This window comes from Gastrolobium bilobum, unplaced genomic scaffold (assembly GCF_033153095.1).
Source record: "Gastrolobium bilobum isolate Gb01-03AN ecotype WA unplaced genomic scaffold, APGP_CSIRO_Gbil_v1 utg23973, whole genome shotgun sequence".
Classification (NCBI taxonomy): Eukaryota; Viridiplantae; Streptophyta; class Magnoliopsida; order Fabales; family Fabaceae; genus Gastrolobium; species Gastrolobium bilobum.
In genome coordinates this window covers 109,972-127,310 of record NW_026900026.1, presented here as the reverse complement: position 1 = coordinate 127,310, position 17,339 = coordinate 109,972, and the positions used below count along the sequence as shown (strand labels likewise).

Below are 17,339 nucleotides of genomic sequence, written 5' to 3'. Positions count from 1 at the left end.
CGCCAGTTGACACACCAACCCTGCAACACTTATATCTAAATTTACAAATCAAGATTGACGATCATCAGCGATGACATTTTCATTAGTAGCTTCTCGGACCTGTTCAGTCGCGCCCTCCTTAACATTCTCCAAATCCTGCTCAGTGACGCCCGATACTGCAACGCCGCCCCCATTCGCCACGATAGGGCCAACAAAAGTCTCGTCAACGGGTTCTGTCGGCATGTCACGCCTAACATCATCCTCTTCAGGATTATCATCACTGTCGACGTCACTGGTTGGGGGGATTTCTGGCGCGCTTTCGTCTTCATTAGTCTCAGACCCCTCCTCAATTACCTTCACCCCGCCATCCTCAAGGCGCTCAACTATCTTGTTGTCTTCCACCTCATAGTCGGGGGTGAAACCAGTCAAGTCAAGCTCAGGGTACCTAACAGAAACTTGCTAAAGGGCGTTGTTGAAAGAAGCGTACATAAGGTTAGCTAAGGCTTCCTCCAACTCTTCCACCCGCCCAGTGGCTTTTTTGAAGTCCTCATCTTTGGCGTAGAGGTTCCCGTGTGCAGCAAACAAATTAGCAGACAGCTGGTCTTTCTCAGTTTGGAGACCCTCCTTCTCTTTCTTGACCTCTTCTAATGACTTGGTTAGGTCATCTTTGTCGGAGGATAGCCGCTTAACCTCACCTTCTGCCTTCTTCAGTCGCGCGAACAAAGATTTGTTCGAAGCTTTCGTATCGGCAACCTCCTTACCAAGGCACCCATCCTCGGCAGTAAGACCATCCACCTTTCGCCCCATCTCATCAAGGCGATCCTCTTGAGAGGAGCAACGACTGTCAACTGCAAGGGCGATCTCTTGCATTCCTAAGATGCGGCCAATAACCACTTGGGTGCAGTTCATGAATTCTTGGCAATTGATTCGTTCTGGCACCACCATCTTAGGACGCCCTACATTGGGAAATCCACTGTCAAGGTCCATCTCAGACAATTTGAGGGCCCTGCCAACTAGGACCTCAACAGGAGAAGGAGGAGAATCTTGTACACCAGCTGTGGCACGAGGCCCTCCGTCATCACAAGAACTGTTTACCAGCATTTCACCATCGCCTGAGTCATCAGCAAACTGCCCACGCTCGGATGGCTTGAGGCGTAACGACTTGGAGGCCCTAGGCGGAGTCAAGGATTCGTCTCCCCTTCTTTTCAGACCTGACCCCCCAGTAGCAGGCGACCCCAATCCCAGAGTCGATTCACTAGCTGACGAGCTTCCCACCACGTTCGTGGGCGCTTTAATTATAGGGGCAGTCGCCCTATTCTCCCGTACGCCAGCTGGAATATCTGCGGTAGTTCGAATCTTCTTCTTTTTTGGTTGAGTATCTTTTGACTTTCCTTTGTCAATATCTTTCCTCTTCGGGGCGAGACTTGGTTTGGTTTGTTGAACCACGCTCTTCGAGGCTTTAAGCTTGGCCGCCGCCTCACGTGTAAGCTTCAGTGTCTCCATCGGCAAGTTTCCAACTGCAAGACAAGAAAGACAAGTGTTAGTAAAATATAGTTAATACTTACCACTGTCACAAATAATACTAAACACCACCACACCTCCGTGACACAACACTTGCTTTGAAGGCCACCGGCCAAGGCCCTCATTTACCTCCACAAACCAATCCACCACCATTACCTCCTCAGGAGACAAGGCTCTCAACTCAAAGGAATACTGACCGGCGGGCGTCTCATAATGGGCTTTAGTCCAGTGTATAGTGGAAACCGACTCTCCCTACTCGTCCGATCAACAAAAAAGGGTAATTCCCCCTTACCAAGCACTGGTTCGATCTAGAAAAAAGTATGTCGTCAGTTCTTATATGAGTTGGCGTACTGGGCAAATATCGATCCTAATGCGTTGCCCGCCTTTAACGAAACCCAACCAACTTTCTTCAATGAAGGCGACACATGAAAGCAATAAAAGAACAACCGCACAGAGTACGCCCATCCAAAATACTGGCATATCTTCTCGAAGACCCAAACAAACGCCCAAGCATTAGGGTGTAATTATGAAGGAGCAACCCGTAGGTGGGCAAGCACTCCCATCTCGAACTCAGACAAAGAAAACCTTACTTTTTGATCCGTGAAGTGAATCTTATACACCGCGAATTGCCAATGAGATCTCGCCACACTGTTAGGAGTGTCACAAACACGCTGATCACTCCCAACCGCGATTGTTTTACACTTCGCCTCATGTGCACAGTTTGGGGTAATGTCAAAACTAGCTTCCGTTTGATAATCACGGTTCAAAATTTCCCTACTAGCATAACTTGTGGATGATGACGCCACCAACGGGTCTACACAACTCCTCGCCACTGTGCAATCGCCTTCCTGAGGAGCCGCCATAAGTCAAGAGATTGTCTTCAAACTCTACAAGGGAGCGACAAACATACAGTCAATCGCCAAACATTATCCCAACCGACGCCAAGAAGATCAACAAGGGGAAAGCTTCAAACCTCCATAACATTTAACTCCCACTCCTGCGACCGTCAACACCCTCCTCACCAACAACTAAATCAAAAAATAACTCAAGCACAAACAACTTACCGACAGAATCAGAGGTTTCTGAAGAGCTCGAAGAATAAAAATTTGAGTAGCTTAAAGAAGAAGGCCACCAAGCAGGCGGTATCTTATAAAGTCACAGGTCTTCATATATGGCATCCCATACGCCATACTTCACAAGTCGTCCATCCTCCGGGTGGTATCTACCTGGTCGGTTGTCTGTAGATTCGTCATATTTACGGCGATGGAAGGACTGGGAAAGGTTGGGAATATGGCCCCGTGATGTACTCAAGGCAATAGAAGAGTCAACAGTCGGATGGCGAGGTTTATAGTAATACTCTTTAGGACGATTTTGCGGGTGTCGGTTAATAGAAGACAAAGGCCGAACAAGTCGCCCTGTTCCAAGGGCAGAACGCCGCGAAACATGGCGACGCGAACCTCTCTTTTGATCGCAAGAGCGAATAGAAGACCTTGAACGACGACTTCGTGAAGGGTGAGGCCTAATACCTTCACTAGAATCACCTGACTGTCACCCTCTGGAACTGGCAGACTGACGCCTACCAGACCCAGAAGCGGTCTCACCACCTGACAGTTGGCGCTCACTACGAATTCGAGAGCCAGACGCCTCACCCAAATAAGGAAGCACAGGCCCTAAAGCTCTTTCCGGCAGGAGATTTTGAATCTCCTCTTCAGTAAAACCAAGAAGCTCAGGAATCCTACCATTAGGCAACGACTCAACCCCAGGAACTAAAGAACGATAGGAGGAAAAACTGCTTCTTTCCCCACCACGCTTAGCAAGATATTCCTGCATAGCTGGCCCTACCGTACAGCCTTCGAGTGTGTCGAAGGCTTCATCAAATTCTTCCTCCTTAACCTCAACTTCTAACTCCGGTAAGAACAACCCAGACACATCCATTGTTTTAACCATCACCAGAAAAAGGAGAAGAGAAGTGAAACCAAAAGATGTGCAAAGGAATATCAAAGCTACAAGGATGAAACACTGTACCTGAGATAATGCAGACAGTGAAGAAAGGAGGACCGACACGAGCACTATTGCAAAGAAGGAAAAACACAAATGCAAGATGCAGAAACACGAAGAGCAGGAGGTAACGTGAAGAAGGTCCTCAGAGGGGGACAAACCTCCTTTTTAAAGGAGGAAGGAGATTGAGGTGGCGTACACGTTTAGAACCTCACCTTTTTTACCGTAGGATGTCACAATCGTCTGGTAGTAGGCGGTTGTGATGAGGGGCTTGATGGTAATTTCGGGGGGATAAGACACCCTTCACGTCACATTAATGCGTCGTGCCTCGTGACGACACGTTGCATTAATGCGCTGTGCCTTGTGACAATTAAGTTTTGCAGCTACTTGCAATGATGGAAGAAACTGTCATTGCAACCCCTCAAAATTTGAAGAGACACCCTTCGTGTCAGAAAGGCGAAAGACCCAAAATACCCCTTGCGAGACCTAAGATGTTGGGTGCTACTCCTACACCATTCAGGCGATGCCCAACAGCTTGGCCTTGGCACCAACCTACTTCGTGTCAGCAAGGTGTCGCCCAACGACTTTACCATGGCACCAACCAACACTTATGACCTAACCGCACAGATCGTCAGTAAGATGTCGCCCAACGACTTTACCTTGGCTCCAACCTACGCTTGCCACCAAGCTGGGGGGGCTCCTGTTTCGGATGGCCCAATAACTGGCGACCCAAGGTCCCAAGCCCAACCCCAAGCTCCAACCCACGTCAGCCCTAAGGGCTGACGTGGATCCTCCCATCCCCAATGCTGCGACGCTTCCAAAGGGAAGCACCAAAACGTCACATCTTGGGACCTCAACCCCTAAAGACGACCGTCACAGGCTTCGTAAAAGGAAACTGCTCATTTGCCCTACGCTGACACCGCCAGGCAACAGAAGGCGCAGCGCTGCTACAACAGTAGCGCCTGCCACGCCCAACACTGCCATCATGGGAGTGAATCTCAAGGAGGGTTGAGCCTCTCCTCACCAACCAGGTGCACACTACTTTCTCTATAAATAGCCCCCTTGGGCACACGATGAAGGTATCTTATGTATCGTTATTGTGCTCATTTGAATTAAGTCACAGACTCACACACCCAATACCATTGTTATTAACTTGCTTCATCCTTGGAACAATACCTCCTAGCCTGGTCTTTACTTCAGTTAGGGGTATCATCCATACAGTGACATTATCCTCAAAGGGAACATAGTGGGCTTATAGATTCCAACGGTACAGTGACCTACTTCTGAAATCAAAGTTTCAATCCCAAATAGGTTCAAACTCCACAATCTGAACTAGAACTCAACACAGGGTTTTCTCTACTGAAGTGTGACAAAACATAAGTCCATTTACAAGTCTAACACTTCCAGTATGAAATATAAAATAAATATTATAAGATAATGCTCCAATCAAGCAAAAGCCTTCACTAACTGTCTGTGGAGCAACATTATTTAAGAATATAGAACAATGATATCATGTTCCTCACTTCTTAATATGTCCTGAAATAATGAAATTTATCAAGTAATATTTACAGGGAAGATTTTTATTATTGGGTAATACTTTTAGTATAAGTAAAAATCTAACAGTTAGTTTTATTTTTAGTAAGAGTTAACAAAACTTTATATAGCCCTCAACTATTTTTCTCCAAATCAAGTAATACTGAAATTTTAAATAATTTTTTATATTTAAAAAACTTTTTTATTGAATTTTTATACATTTCACATTTTTAAAAGTATACATGGCTGTTTATAGCTATAAAAGATATTTTTTATTACTATTATAGATTTTAAGAACTTAGATATAATTTTATAGTTAGTAAACATTTAACTGAAAATTTAGTTAAATTATAAGAAAATTTATAATCATAAAAATCCTATTAAAGTTTTTAAATTATATAAATTGTCTAAAATTTAATAAAGTAATAAAAATTTACAAAATAAATTTAACTAGTTATAAGGTCTTAAAGACAAATATCAGAAGTTTATTATTTGATAAAAGAAAAAGAATAGATTTAAAAGAATTTGGGAATGAATTCTCTCGTGTTTAATTTTAACATGACCAAGTCATACAAATCTCAACAACCAATGACAAATCAATGGTCAACAATTAATTTGAATATTTCTTTTTTATCATTTTATAAATTTTCTCTTTAATATTGCTACCATTAATCTATTATGGAATGGTTGAGATTCATCGCATGATATGGTCATGTTAAAATTAGATACGAGAGAACCATTTATAATGATCTCAGCTGGTAAATCTTAATTAGAGATTTAATTTAAGGATTTAAATGCCATAATTAGATTCAGAACGTGATTTCGAGAATTTTGAGAGTAATCATGACTGGGTCATGAACAATGCTTTCTACCGGATGATCTGCATTGTTGTGAATCAACCGATAGATCTTAAAAGGAGCAAAATGAGTTTAGAGACCTAATTTGGAAATTCTGATGCCATATATGAGTTCAGAACGAAAAATTGTATAGTCTGAAACTTTCCTTGAAAATCTCGTTAATAGTATTTTCTTCCGGGTATTTTGCACCGCTGTTTAAGCAACCAGTAGGGTCCAGAACTAAATAATTGATGAAATAAGAATAAGAAAGTCCAATATATGCAAAACAAGTCATAATAGACCCAAGAATGTTAAGTTTATAAGTTTTAAGTTTCATATGCAAACAGTGCACAATTAATAATTCACAGTGCATTTTATCAAAAAAACAGTGCAGAAATCATACTGTGAATTGAAAATACTATTCCTTGTGGAATAAAAATTAATGTAAATGAGTTCAGAAAAATAAAATTATGTCAGTAGATTTAAATAAATGCCGGGTCAATTTAAGTGAAATTAAGTGAGCGGCAAACAACCGGTAAAAGATTACACATCATTATAAACTTAAGTTTTCCTATAGTTACTATTCATTGCAGAACCTCATCTTCTTTCTCTCCCTACTGGTCGATAGTCTCCATGGAAGGGGGTTTGGGTTTAAATTATTTTCTTTGATTTCTCACACAAACAACCACCAAAATACAAAGTGTTATACATGAAACTTTAAGTGAAAATCGTTTGTAATCCATTCCACCCATATGTTTGGGCTGAAAAGGCTTGTGTGAGGAGCTCTCTCCTTCTCAAATTTCGGTCACTATTTATCCTAGAGAGAAAAGTGGATTTTTGGGTGGAACCAAGCTTGGATTTTGTTCTCCAAGCCTTGTATAGGTGATTTGAGGTAAAAGATCCTCATTCAAATGGTTTAAATATCATGATTTAAGTTTTGAATATTATGAGCGTATGTTGTGGAAAATTTTGGAGTTGATAATTTGAAATTGATGATGGATTAGTATTATAATGTTATAGTGTTAAATAAACATGTATATGTGTTTAAAGTTTGAAAAATTCCCATGAATCCCTCACATTAGGTTAGGCCATGGGGTGTAAAAATATGCACACCAAGTGTTTGTAAAATTTTCCAAGAGGAATCATAGATTAGAATTAAAACTATGATGAATTAAATGACAAATGAGTTGCCAAATTCTGCAAATTTTGGATATGTATCTCTGACTTTGGAAGATGATATCTCCCTCATCCCTTGGTCAAATGAGGCTCATGATACCTCATTTTAAAGCTTGATATGTAATCTTTTATTTCCCTAAAATTTGAGAGATTATGTGTTGTGGTTTGTCCCCAAAGTGAATTTGAGTCTAGACTGCCCAAACTCGCGTAGCGCAGGGGCGCTTCCAAAGGTCCAACTTCAAAAATTCATATCTCTCTCATTACTTACTCAAATTAAGCTTATGATATCTCTAATTAAATACCTAGATGTCCACTACAACATATTAAAATTTGAGAGAAATCAGACTTGTGAAACTATCACAGGAACGAAAACCGTGAGAGAGTTTCGGATCCCCTGCACTGCCTAAAAAAATAGCTTTGTGAGTTGAACTTCCAAAAATCATAACTTGATCTATGTAGCTCTGATTAAGGTGTATGATACCTTGTTGGAAAACTTAGGAAGTATAAAAAAACTTACTAACATATTGGAATTTATAGATATACAGTTCATCCCCAGCGTCAGTTTGAACGAAGGTAACTCAAGTGGAAAAAATATGAAAACACTAATTTGAGCCGTATGGGTGATGGGAACCACTTGGGTATATTAGATAAGTGTTGTAAAAGGTATTTTAGAAGCTTGGTTGGGTCATTCAAGGACCCTAGGTAATTATGAAACAAGGTGGTTGCTTGTGTTACGAGTAATCATCTGTAAATGGGTTAAATAATGAGCTTAAGGAATGACGGTCTTAACTTGTGAATTGACATTTGTTTGGCATAAGTGTGAAGAAATGAAAGTAAGCAATAAGATGTATGCCTTATGTAAACTACATGGCATTGTCTCATTTTATTGATTTTTGTTTTGGATTCTTTCTCTAGGTATGCCTACGGATTGTGAGCATTTGGATTAGCTTGTTCTTCAAGTAAGCAAATTGTAAAGCTCCAAGAGATAAGCTCTATGTTTAAGGAGTGTTTTCCTACTTGAGTGCTCCACCATGGTTAATGGACTATGGTTGGATTGTATGATTGTATTTGATGCTTTGTATAGATGCATTCATATAGAGCTATTTGATAATATGATATGTTTTGTTCTGATGTGATTTCTGTAATGATTTCTGGCCATTGATTGTTTGTGCACTGATGTCTGCTTGGGGTCTTCCCTCGGGACTGACTGTGTACACATCTGATATGTTCTGGCTCCGCTTGGGGTCCTCCCTTGGGAACACGTGCGTTGATTTTCGCTTGGGGTTCTCCCTTGAGAATGACTGTGTACGCCTCTGATAAGATATGTATATATGTTTTGTTCCGCTATGATATCTGTTATATGATGTTTCGTATACTCTGTATCTGACTTTCAAGCAGGAGTGAGCCCATGGGTATGGAGAATTCTCTATAAACCTGGAGATTATTGAAATTTGTTATCTCACCTTTTTTTGGGGACATCATTTCAGGTTCTCAGATTCCCGGTGAGCCATCACGAGGCAGGGACACGACCCGTGGTTAGAGGTGCTACGACGGACCAGATTTTGAGTAGTTGTAGGCTACTGCTATTTTGGAGTATATTTATATTGTTTCGTATTCCATTATTTTGTTGATCATGATGTCTGATCCTTTATTTTGAATATGACCTATATATGTTTTGTACATGTTTTCTGCTTTGATGCATGTACAATTGTGTATTCAGACATGTTTATATTACGATGTAGTATTCAGTTATACGATTACATGTTGGATATGCATGTTGTTAGACATAGTGGCACAGAGCCAAGGTATGCATGCGCACATGGATGGGTATATGGTCCTATATGAATACATGATATTTCTGAAAGCATATATGATGTACACTGTCTATCAGGATATCTTGAGAGTGGGATTCTCAAATCCCTGTTTGTCCAATTTACAGACAATACTTTGTCCGATTTTCATCTCCGTCAAATGATAAGTAAACTAGTGGATGTATGCAATGGTAATTATCATGTGAAAGGGATAAAAGAAAAAGAAAAAGTTAGCTCGCATTTTCGTAAGTTAAGTCTTCCGTTATTTCTGTTAAGGATCATATTATGTTAATTGAATCGGCTCGAGACGGGAATGTTACACCATTTCCCCTGGGACTTAACCCTATGCACATTGTTAAATATTAATTATTAGGCAAATAATATATTGTTAACATTTTAGACCAATGGATTCAAATTTAGATGACTCCAAGAATGTCAATTCATATTTTAGTACAAGTTTATCTCTTTAAATTATTTATATTTCGATATAGGTGCATTTTTAAGTATTTGATTTATATATATATATATAATTATAAATAGGAAATGAAATATTTTTCACTTAAAACAGTTAAAAAACAATAAAAATAAAAATAATCTCGTTGGATTGTTAAAATATATTTATTATATATATTCTATATAATTATATATAAAGGGTATTTTTTATAATTTATTTTATATTTATAAAGATCCAAATTTGTATTTTTTTTATTCTTTTATGAATTATAGACATTTAGACAAAGGATAAATTTTTGCCCATGAATAAGCTCCCACCTAGCCCACCTCCCATACACGGACACGCTTTTTTTTGTGAAATTTACGTGTCGGACATGTGTCCGACACGAACATGCTCCGACACGCTCGGACACGCGGTCAACATTTGAGGACACGTGGTCAACTCTCCGACACGTTCCGACACGCGGTCAACATTTGGGGACACGCTCGGACACGTTTTTTTATTATATTTATTTATTTATTTATTTTTTTAAATCTTAATTTTTTTTTTAACTAAATATAAAAGAAATAATTCATAAATTAATTTTTTTCTATTATAAAATTTGACATTAAAAATTAACAAACTACGAAAAATTATTTATATTTATATTTATGTTATGAAATTTAAATATTTAATTGGTTATATGACTTATTATGGACTCTTATATGTATTAAATATAAATCATATTATATATATTAAAAATTTTATTTAATATCAAAACGTGTCCCAACGTGTCCAAATATGACATTTTTTAGAATTAACGTGTCGGCGTGTCGTGTCGTGTCGTGTCTCGTGTCCCGTGTCCGTGTCCGTGCATCATAGCAGCCCACTATAGGACTTTGGATGTTAGAGCTAGAAAAAATCCTATTAAGAGTAGACTTTTATGGGTTAACACCAAACGTTTTTGAGGGCTGACCTACAGGCTAAGCCCATTTTGACAGCTATACATAATATAAATAAATAAAATTAAAAATGTGCATTATCTATGTTTTTTGAAGAAAAAAAAGTTTCGTACGAGAGCGATGTTAAGAGATTTAACAGAATCATTCATGTACGTCATCTTAAAGGTTTAAACTTTAGGGAGAATGGTTGTGTGCAGAGGCGGATCCAGGTTGGGGCACATGTCCGCAAGTGCGGACATAAACATTGTGATTTTAATTTATTTATTTTTTCTTTGTTGCAGGTTCTTATTTGTATCTTGGTTCAATATTTATATTAGAAGTAAATACTCTTTTAAGTCCTTAACAAAAATACGGTCCCCACTTTAGTCCCTTATAAAAAATATTAATCTTGAGGTTCCTAAGAAATTCAAAGTGGATCAATTTAGTTAAAATCGTAATCCCTCACAAATTCAAAAAAGACTCACATTAGTTGCTCAAAAAGACTAAAATGTGTCCACTTTGAATTTCATAAGGACCAGGTCACTAATTTTTTTTTTGTAAGGGACTAAAGTGGGAACCGAATTTTTTTTTTAGGGACCAAAAAGAGTATTTACTCTTATATTAGTTAGCAATGTAGCAACGTACAGAGATGATTAAAACAACGTAGCAACGCAAATTGATTAGAGAGAAAACTTATTCTTCTTCCCCTGTCACATACCCATTCCCATGCTCTCTTCATCCTTTGTTTCCTTTTTCATTTTTCTAAAAAGAGAGGATTGATTGCAGGTCTGACATTCTCAAATAAGTTAATCTCTAGAGACGAGGTCTTCACTGTGATTTCGCTTGCCTTCTGTACAGGTAGTGTTGACTTTTTTATTCACCATTATATTTGTTTTGGAGGATTGGTAAGATTTAGGGGGGGAAATGTTTGGTCAAACTATTGTCTGCAACTTGTTATGGAAGCAACTAGATTATGAGCGAGTTCATAACCTTGTATATAAAACATTAATCTAAACTGTCTTTACAAAAAAAAAATTAGGGGGCACTAAATGTGCGGACATAAAACATTTCTCCTGAGTAAATACTCTCTAATCAATGGGTATGTGACAGGGGAAGAAGAAATAAGTTAGGGACCAATGGACTAAAGTGGAGACCGTGTTTTTTGTTAGGGACAAAAAATGATATTTACTCTAATAATATTTATCGGGTCACATTTATTAATAAATTATTAATTCTCAATAAGTTATAACCGTTATAGTGACGGAAATCAACGGTGATTAAATTAATTGTAAGAGTGATAAAATTTTTTGATAGTAAATATATCCTTCACCTTATTTTATTTAAGGGTTTTATAATTCTCATGTAACATGAGAGTTGAAATTTTGTTACACACCCTTCGATTTTTGTGCTGATATGAGTCTCACATATGATTTTTTCTAACATATGGATCCCACGTGTTTTTTATCTCTATAACATGAGATTTCAATTCTCATGTAAAATGAGAATTATAAAACCCTTTATTTAAAGTAAAAGAAAAGTGTGGCTCGTGTGATATTAACCATAAAGGAGAGGTAGAATAACATTTTAAGGTTGATGATAAAAAGGCTGAAGAAATTTATTTCGCCACAGTAAGGAGAATCAAGTCAAGAGCAAGGAAGAAGATGAAGAAGAGGGAGCCAAAACACCAAGAAAGGAAAAAAGGGAAGTGGAGGAGAGTGAAGAAGAAGAGACCTTAGAGGAAGAGGAACCCGAAAAGGAAGAGACAATAAGCAAAGAGCAACCACCGCGAAGAAGAAAACAGAGTAGTGGCGGCCTCTCATCCAGGAAGCAATTTCACATCACCAGCACCTTTTATGTATGCCTATATTCTTCTTGGAACAGCCATGGTGGATGAATGCAAAATTATCATATTATCCTTCCCGAAAGTTAAAGAGGAGAACCTGAAACTGCTTTATGTATGCCTTTGTTATTGTGTATCAATTTGACAAATTTGCATGACTGAAGTACATGTATAGAATTAAAGTAATCATGAGAGTGATATTGATGAATATTGAAATTAGTTCTCATACACAAGGTGAGTATGATCTATTATTTTAAATTCTAAATGTTGGGAAAATGAAGGCATAAGTAGATAATATTGATATATGTTGCTGGAATATGTTTCAATATTTATGAGGCCAATTGAGATGCTAAAGTGACGTTATGGTCATAAAAAGCCTGACCTTTGGTGAGAGTCATCAAGTTATACATGTTGTTGAGATATATAGTCCCACATTAGCTGTATGTGCAACTAATGTGGAGTTTATAAGGTCTTGGGTACTCCCAGTGGCGAACCCAGAAAAAATTCTTTATGTCCGCACATTTTAGTGGTGGGGGTTCGGGGGCAGCGCCCACGATTTTTTTTTTTTTTGTAAAAACAATTTAGATTAACGCTTTATGTACAAGGTTATGACCTCGTCTCTAGAGATTAACTTATTTGAGAATGTCAGATCTGCAATCAATCCTCTCTTTTTAGAAAAATGAAAAAGGAAACAAAGGACGAAGAGAGCATGAGAATGAGTATGTGATAGGGGAGGAAGAATAAGTTTTCTCTCTAATCAATTTGAGTTGCTACGCTATTTTAATCATCTACATAGGTTGTTACGTTGCTAACTAATATAAGAGTAAATACTTTTTTTGGTCCCTAACAAAAAATTCGGTCCCCATTTTAGTCCTTTACAAAAAAAAAAAATTAGTGGCCTGGTCCATATGAAATTCAAAGTGGACATATTTTAGTCCTTTTGAGAGACTAATGTGGGTCTTTTTTGAATTTGTGAGGGATCACGATTTTAACTAAATTGATCCACTTTGAATTTCTTAAGAACCTCAAGACTACTTTTTTTTATAAGGACTAAAGTGGGGATCGTAGTTAAGTACTTAAAATGGTATTTACTCCTAATATAAATATTGAACAAAGAGATAATTAAGAACCTGCAACACAAAAAAAAATAAAATTAAAATCCCAATTTTCATGTCCGCACTTGCGGACATGTACGTCAACGTCGGTCTGCCAATGGGCACTCCCACCCTTTGAGCTAGCTTTTGGGGTGGTGTATCCCAAGGTTCTTTACATGGTATCAGAGCCTCGCCGCCCCCCACTTTCTCTTGTGGCGTTTCTTAGCACAGTTAGGCTGGGCCTGTTGCATTGTCCACTCTTCAAGCCCAATGGGCTCTCGTGTGAGGGGGCGTGTTGAGATATAAGCCCAATGGACTCTCGTGTGAGGAGCGTGTTAAGATATATAGTCCCACATTGGTTTTATGTACAACCAATGTGGAGTTAATAAGGTCTTGGGCACTCCCACTCTTTGAGCTAACTTTTGGGGTGGTGTATCCCAAGTAACAGTGAAATAACCATCCAATGCATATAGTTGCAGTGGCAAACTCCTCAAATGATTTTTAACATAGAACAACAACACTTCTTGCTAAGGGGAGAAAATACATCATTTCTTCTAAAGTAGCCGTGACAAAATATTCCTGGAAAACCGACAATTTCGTAATATTCCTTTGCGGTACAGAATTTCTTGAACTAGGTAATCATGCATAGGGCCCTCAGAATGTCGAAGAGCTAATTGAACAACATAATTTTCATGTGGATCTCGAAGCAACTTTTCAAAGCTGCCAGAACAGACCAGTTCATAAATGATTGTTGACCGATTCTCATCATCGAATACTTCAAGACATTTTTGAACCACATGGCTACTGAACTTCTGCATTGACAGGTGCACGTATTTACCGTCAAATTGCCAACTTATTGCGGGGACAGATGCAATCCTTAAGTCCAAGATAAATTGAACAACAAAATTTCCAAATTGTTTTTGAGCTAGCAGATATGCATTAGCACATATTTCGGCTACCAGTTTTTCTCTGTGCTCCCCACTCGAATGGCGAATGCATCTTTGCAGAACACGACATCCGTGTTGATCAGTAGCAATCTCAACGCGATCCGTTGTAGCAACAGCAAATATAAACTTGATATCTTCATTTCTTAGGTACTTCAAACAATCCTGAACCACATGATTTCCATTGAGATCTTTGATTAGAGCCAAGAGTCCTAGTCGAAGAGCAGATACAACTAATGAAATTTGCTGCCCAGTTTCGAGAGTCTCAATTAGCTTCTGTACCACACGAGAGCCATGAGTGTTCAAAGAGATATTGAAAAGTTACCATGGCTTCTCAGTAACCTTACGTATGATCTGCGTCCTCTGTTCTTCATTACAGATACACAGTAATTTTTGCACAAGGTAATTTCCCGAAGGATCCATCATAAGTTCCACTACATGAGTAATGGTCTCATTAAATATATATTGATCATTTCCTGGTGTACCCTCATCAATCATTCTTTTCAGGGAATCTATGCGCCCTCGAGCTTCTGCTAGGGAATTACTTGGTCCTCTCCCTGAAGAATCATTTTGTTTGTTTGAAGATTCAGGTTGATCGAATGCTTGCGGCTCATTCTGGTTTACGTTGACATAATCATGATTGAGGCACCTTTCTTGCTCACTTACTAGAGAGAGGACTTCGTGAATACCCGGGAGAGGGTCTATCATCATCACCTGAGAACATACATGAGAAAATTGTTCTTGATTAAGACCCTTTAAAAATCTAATAACGCGATCCCTTTCTTGCCTGTTCTTGATCTGATTGAGAAGTACTCCTCCACAGGAACATGCTGGTTGGCATTGACACTCGGGCATTGGTTGTAAACTATCGAATTCGTCCCACAAAGACTTCAATTCATTGAAGTATTCTTCTACTGCCTTCGTACCTTGTTGCACTTTCAATGTGTCATCATGAAGATCCAAAATTCTGAAATGGGAAAACCTTTCTTGCAAGTCTTTCAAGATATCTTCAGCTTTGTCCATCCTCAAGACAGATTGCAAGATTGTATCAGAAATGGAGTGTTGCAACCATGACACCACCATTGTGTTGCATTTCTCCCAAGCTACATAGGATGGATCATTGAGTTCCGGCACGGTGATAGTTCCATCAACAAAAGCAAGTTTGTTTTCGGAACGTAGCGCATCCTTCATATCTCTCAGCCAAGTATGAAAATTCCTTCCATTTAATGGAGGTGATATAGGAACCAAAACTGGGCTTTCATTGGGGTCAAGATAAAACGGATTATTCTCAGGTGAATTGGAGTTCTTATTCTGGGTTGCCATTTTTCTCAGAAAGAAACAAGAACAAAAAGAATAAAATTTTCTACCAGAGTGATAGAACGAGACTTGGTGTCTTGAGAATCACTGAATAATGGGCATGTTTGCCCCAGCCATGGCTACTAAGGTTGTGTTGAAAATGAAAAGCATTGTTTGTTTGTTATGTTAATTACTTTGGTCATGAGATCAATATTTTGTGATTGATATGATAAGGGATAAAGGATTGGGTCAACAAATGGCAGTACAATAGTTAGGGGTTGCCCCCTTTTGACTTAAACACAATCTCCGCTTACCATCTAAATTTTCTCTCTTTTTCATAAATTAATAAAAAATTGTTCCACTCCAATTAAGCAAGTGAATAACTACTTTCTTTTAAGAACATTTATTGGACCCATAGACCCTCCTTTCTTAATTACTTGCTAAATATTAGAAGTTAAAGGGATAAGGTAGGGGTGTTTGTAGTCTGGATTTGATAAGTTTTGAAACAAAAATCATCATATCCAATCCTTTTGGTTTGATTATTTAATCATCCATTCAGCTTGAATTCTTTTTTTCCAATCCGATCCAATTTTATTCAGTTGGGATTGGATCGATTTTTGATTTTTCGAAAAGCCTATTAGTCATACAAATCACCAGCTATATCAAAATAAAGTCATAGAAAGTTACAAACCATTGAAAAATTCAAGTCTTCAAACTAAAAAAAGTCCTAAAACTCATGAAGTGTTGAAATAGAGTAATAGACAATAAAAAAACTAAAATAAGGCAGTTTGCTATCAATAACATCCAAGATTCAATGTTTACAAAATAACAAGATTCTAAGTCACCATCTTTCTGTTCCATACTTCACTCTTTCATCTTTCTCAACGCTCACTTTGTGGTCTTCAAAGCAACTAGCAAGACAGCAATTCTTCAAATTAAAACAATTTAAAAAGAAAGTACTTTCAAGAAATGCAGAAGTTTTCTGTTATATTATTCTTCAACAATCAAAAAAGTGCCCTCTCACATTCTTCTAACAAGCCTTTTAAGCAGGCAATACAGAAAGTAACCAACACTGAATGACCATCAATGGTCTTAAAAACTGATACAAAATGGAAATAACCATAAACCAAACATAAAATCATGCAAACCGAAACGTTTGCAATTATTAAAATTCATAAAGGGCCTTAAAATTGAATCATCTGCAATTATAATAACTTATGGTCACTCAAGTGCATCATCCTCTCCTGCTAAGAAAAGATTCGCCCTCGAATTTGTGTCATCTTTATTGATGTCAACTTCTTCAGGTGGCAATCTAGGCGGTAACTCTTCCGGCATTACATCAGTGAATTTTGTCAGTAAAGATTCAATTTCCACGGGAATATGTGGTCAATTATCAATTCCTTCTATCATCACCAGTGCAAATATCTCAGTTGCACTAAATATCTCAATTTTACCCATGAATTCTAAAATTTCTGCCTTGGACAACACAGAATTCTTCGCTTCCTTCCTCCAAGCTAAAGGTGCTAGTGTATTAAGGTGACCATCCTTCTCGAAAGTGTAAGTATTTTTGAAACCATCATGTTTTGTCTTCCTATCAAATTGCCACGGCCTGCCTAATAAAATGTTACAAGCATCCATAGGAACGACAGTGCACTATATTTCATCTGAATATTTTTTCCAAATTGAAAAACACACGAGGCATCTTTTGGTTACCTTCACCTCATTCCCTTTTTTTAGCCAAGACAACTTATAAGGTTGTGGGTGTTCTTCTGTTTTTAGCCTCAATTTTTCTACCATAGTGGTAGAAACCACATTTTCACAACTCCCACTATCTGTAATCACGCTACATATTTTTCCCTCGCTAGTGCATTTGGTGTGAAAAATGGTATGCTGAAGCCACATTTCATCATTCACTGTATCCTCATTCAAGACCCTCC

General features: G+C 38.2%; 1 protein-coding gene across 1 annotated transcript; it reads right to left on the bottom strand.

Annotated features, from left to right (window-relative positions):
- Nucleotides 1-13,716: 13,716 nt before the first annotated feature.
- Nucleotides 13,717-15,429, bottom strand: LOC133294915 (putative pumilio homolog 8, chloroplastic). The gene is made up of 2 exons (XM_061493686.1): nucleotides 14,449-15,429; nucleotides 13,717-14,382 (listed from the first exon to the last, which is right to left on the bottom strand). The coding sequence occupies exons 1-2, from the start codon at nucleotides 15,427-15,429 to the stop codon at nucleotides 13,717-13,719; spliced, it is 1,647 nt and encodes a 548-aa protein (XP_061349670.1).
- Between the last annotated feature and the right edge of the window lie 1,910 nt (nucleotides 15,430-17,339).

What these genes read in the sequence shown, in the direction of transcription:
- LOC133294915 (XM_061493686.1), bottom strand. Translation starts at nt 15,429, where the DNA reads ATGGCAACCCAGAATAAGAACTCCAATTCACCTGAGAATAATCCGTTT. An exon ending in GGACGCAGATCATACGTAAG is followed by an intron (nt 14,383 to 14,448) that starts GTTACTGAGAAG and finishes CGTGTGGTACAG; the next exon opens with AAGCTAATTGAGACTCTCGA.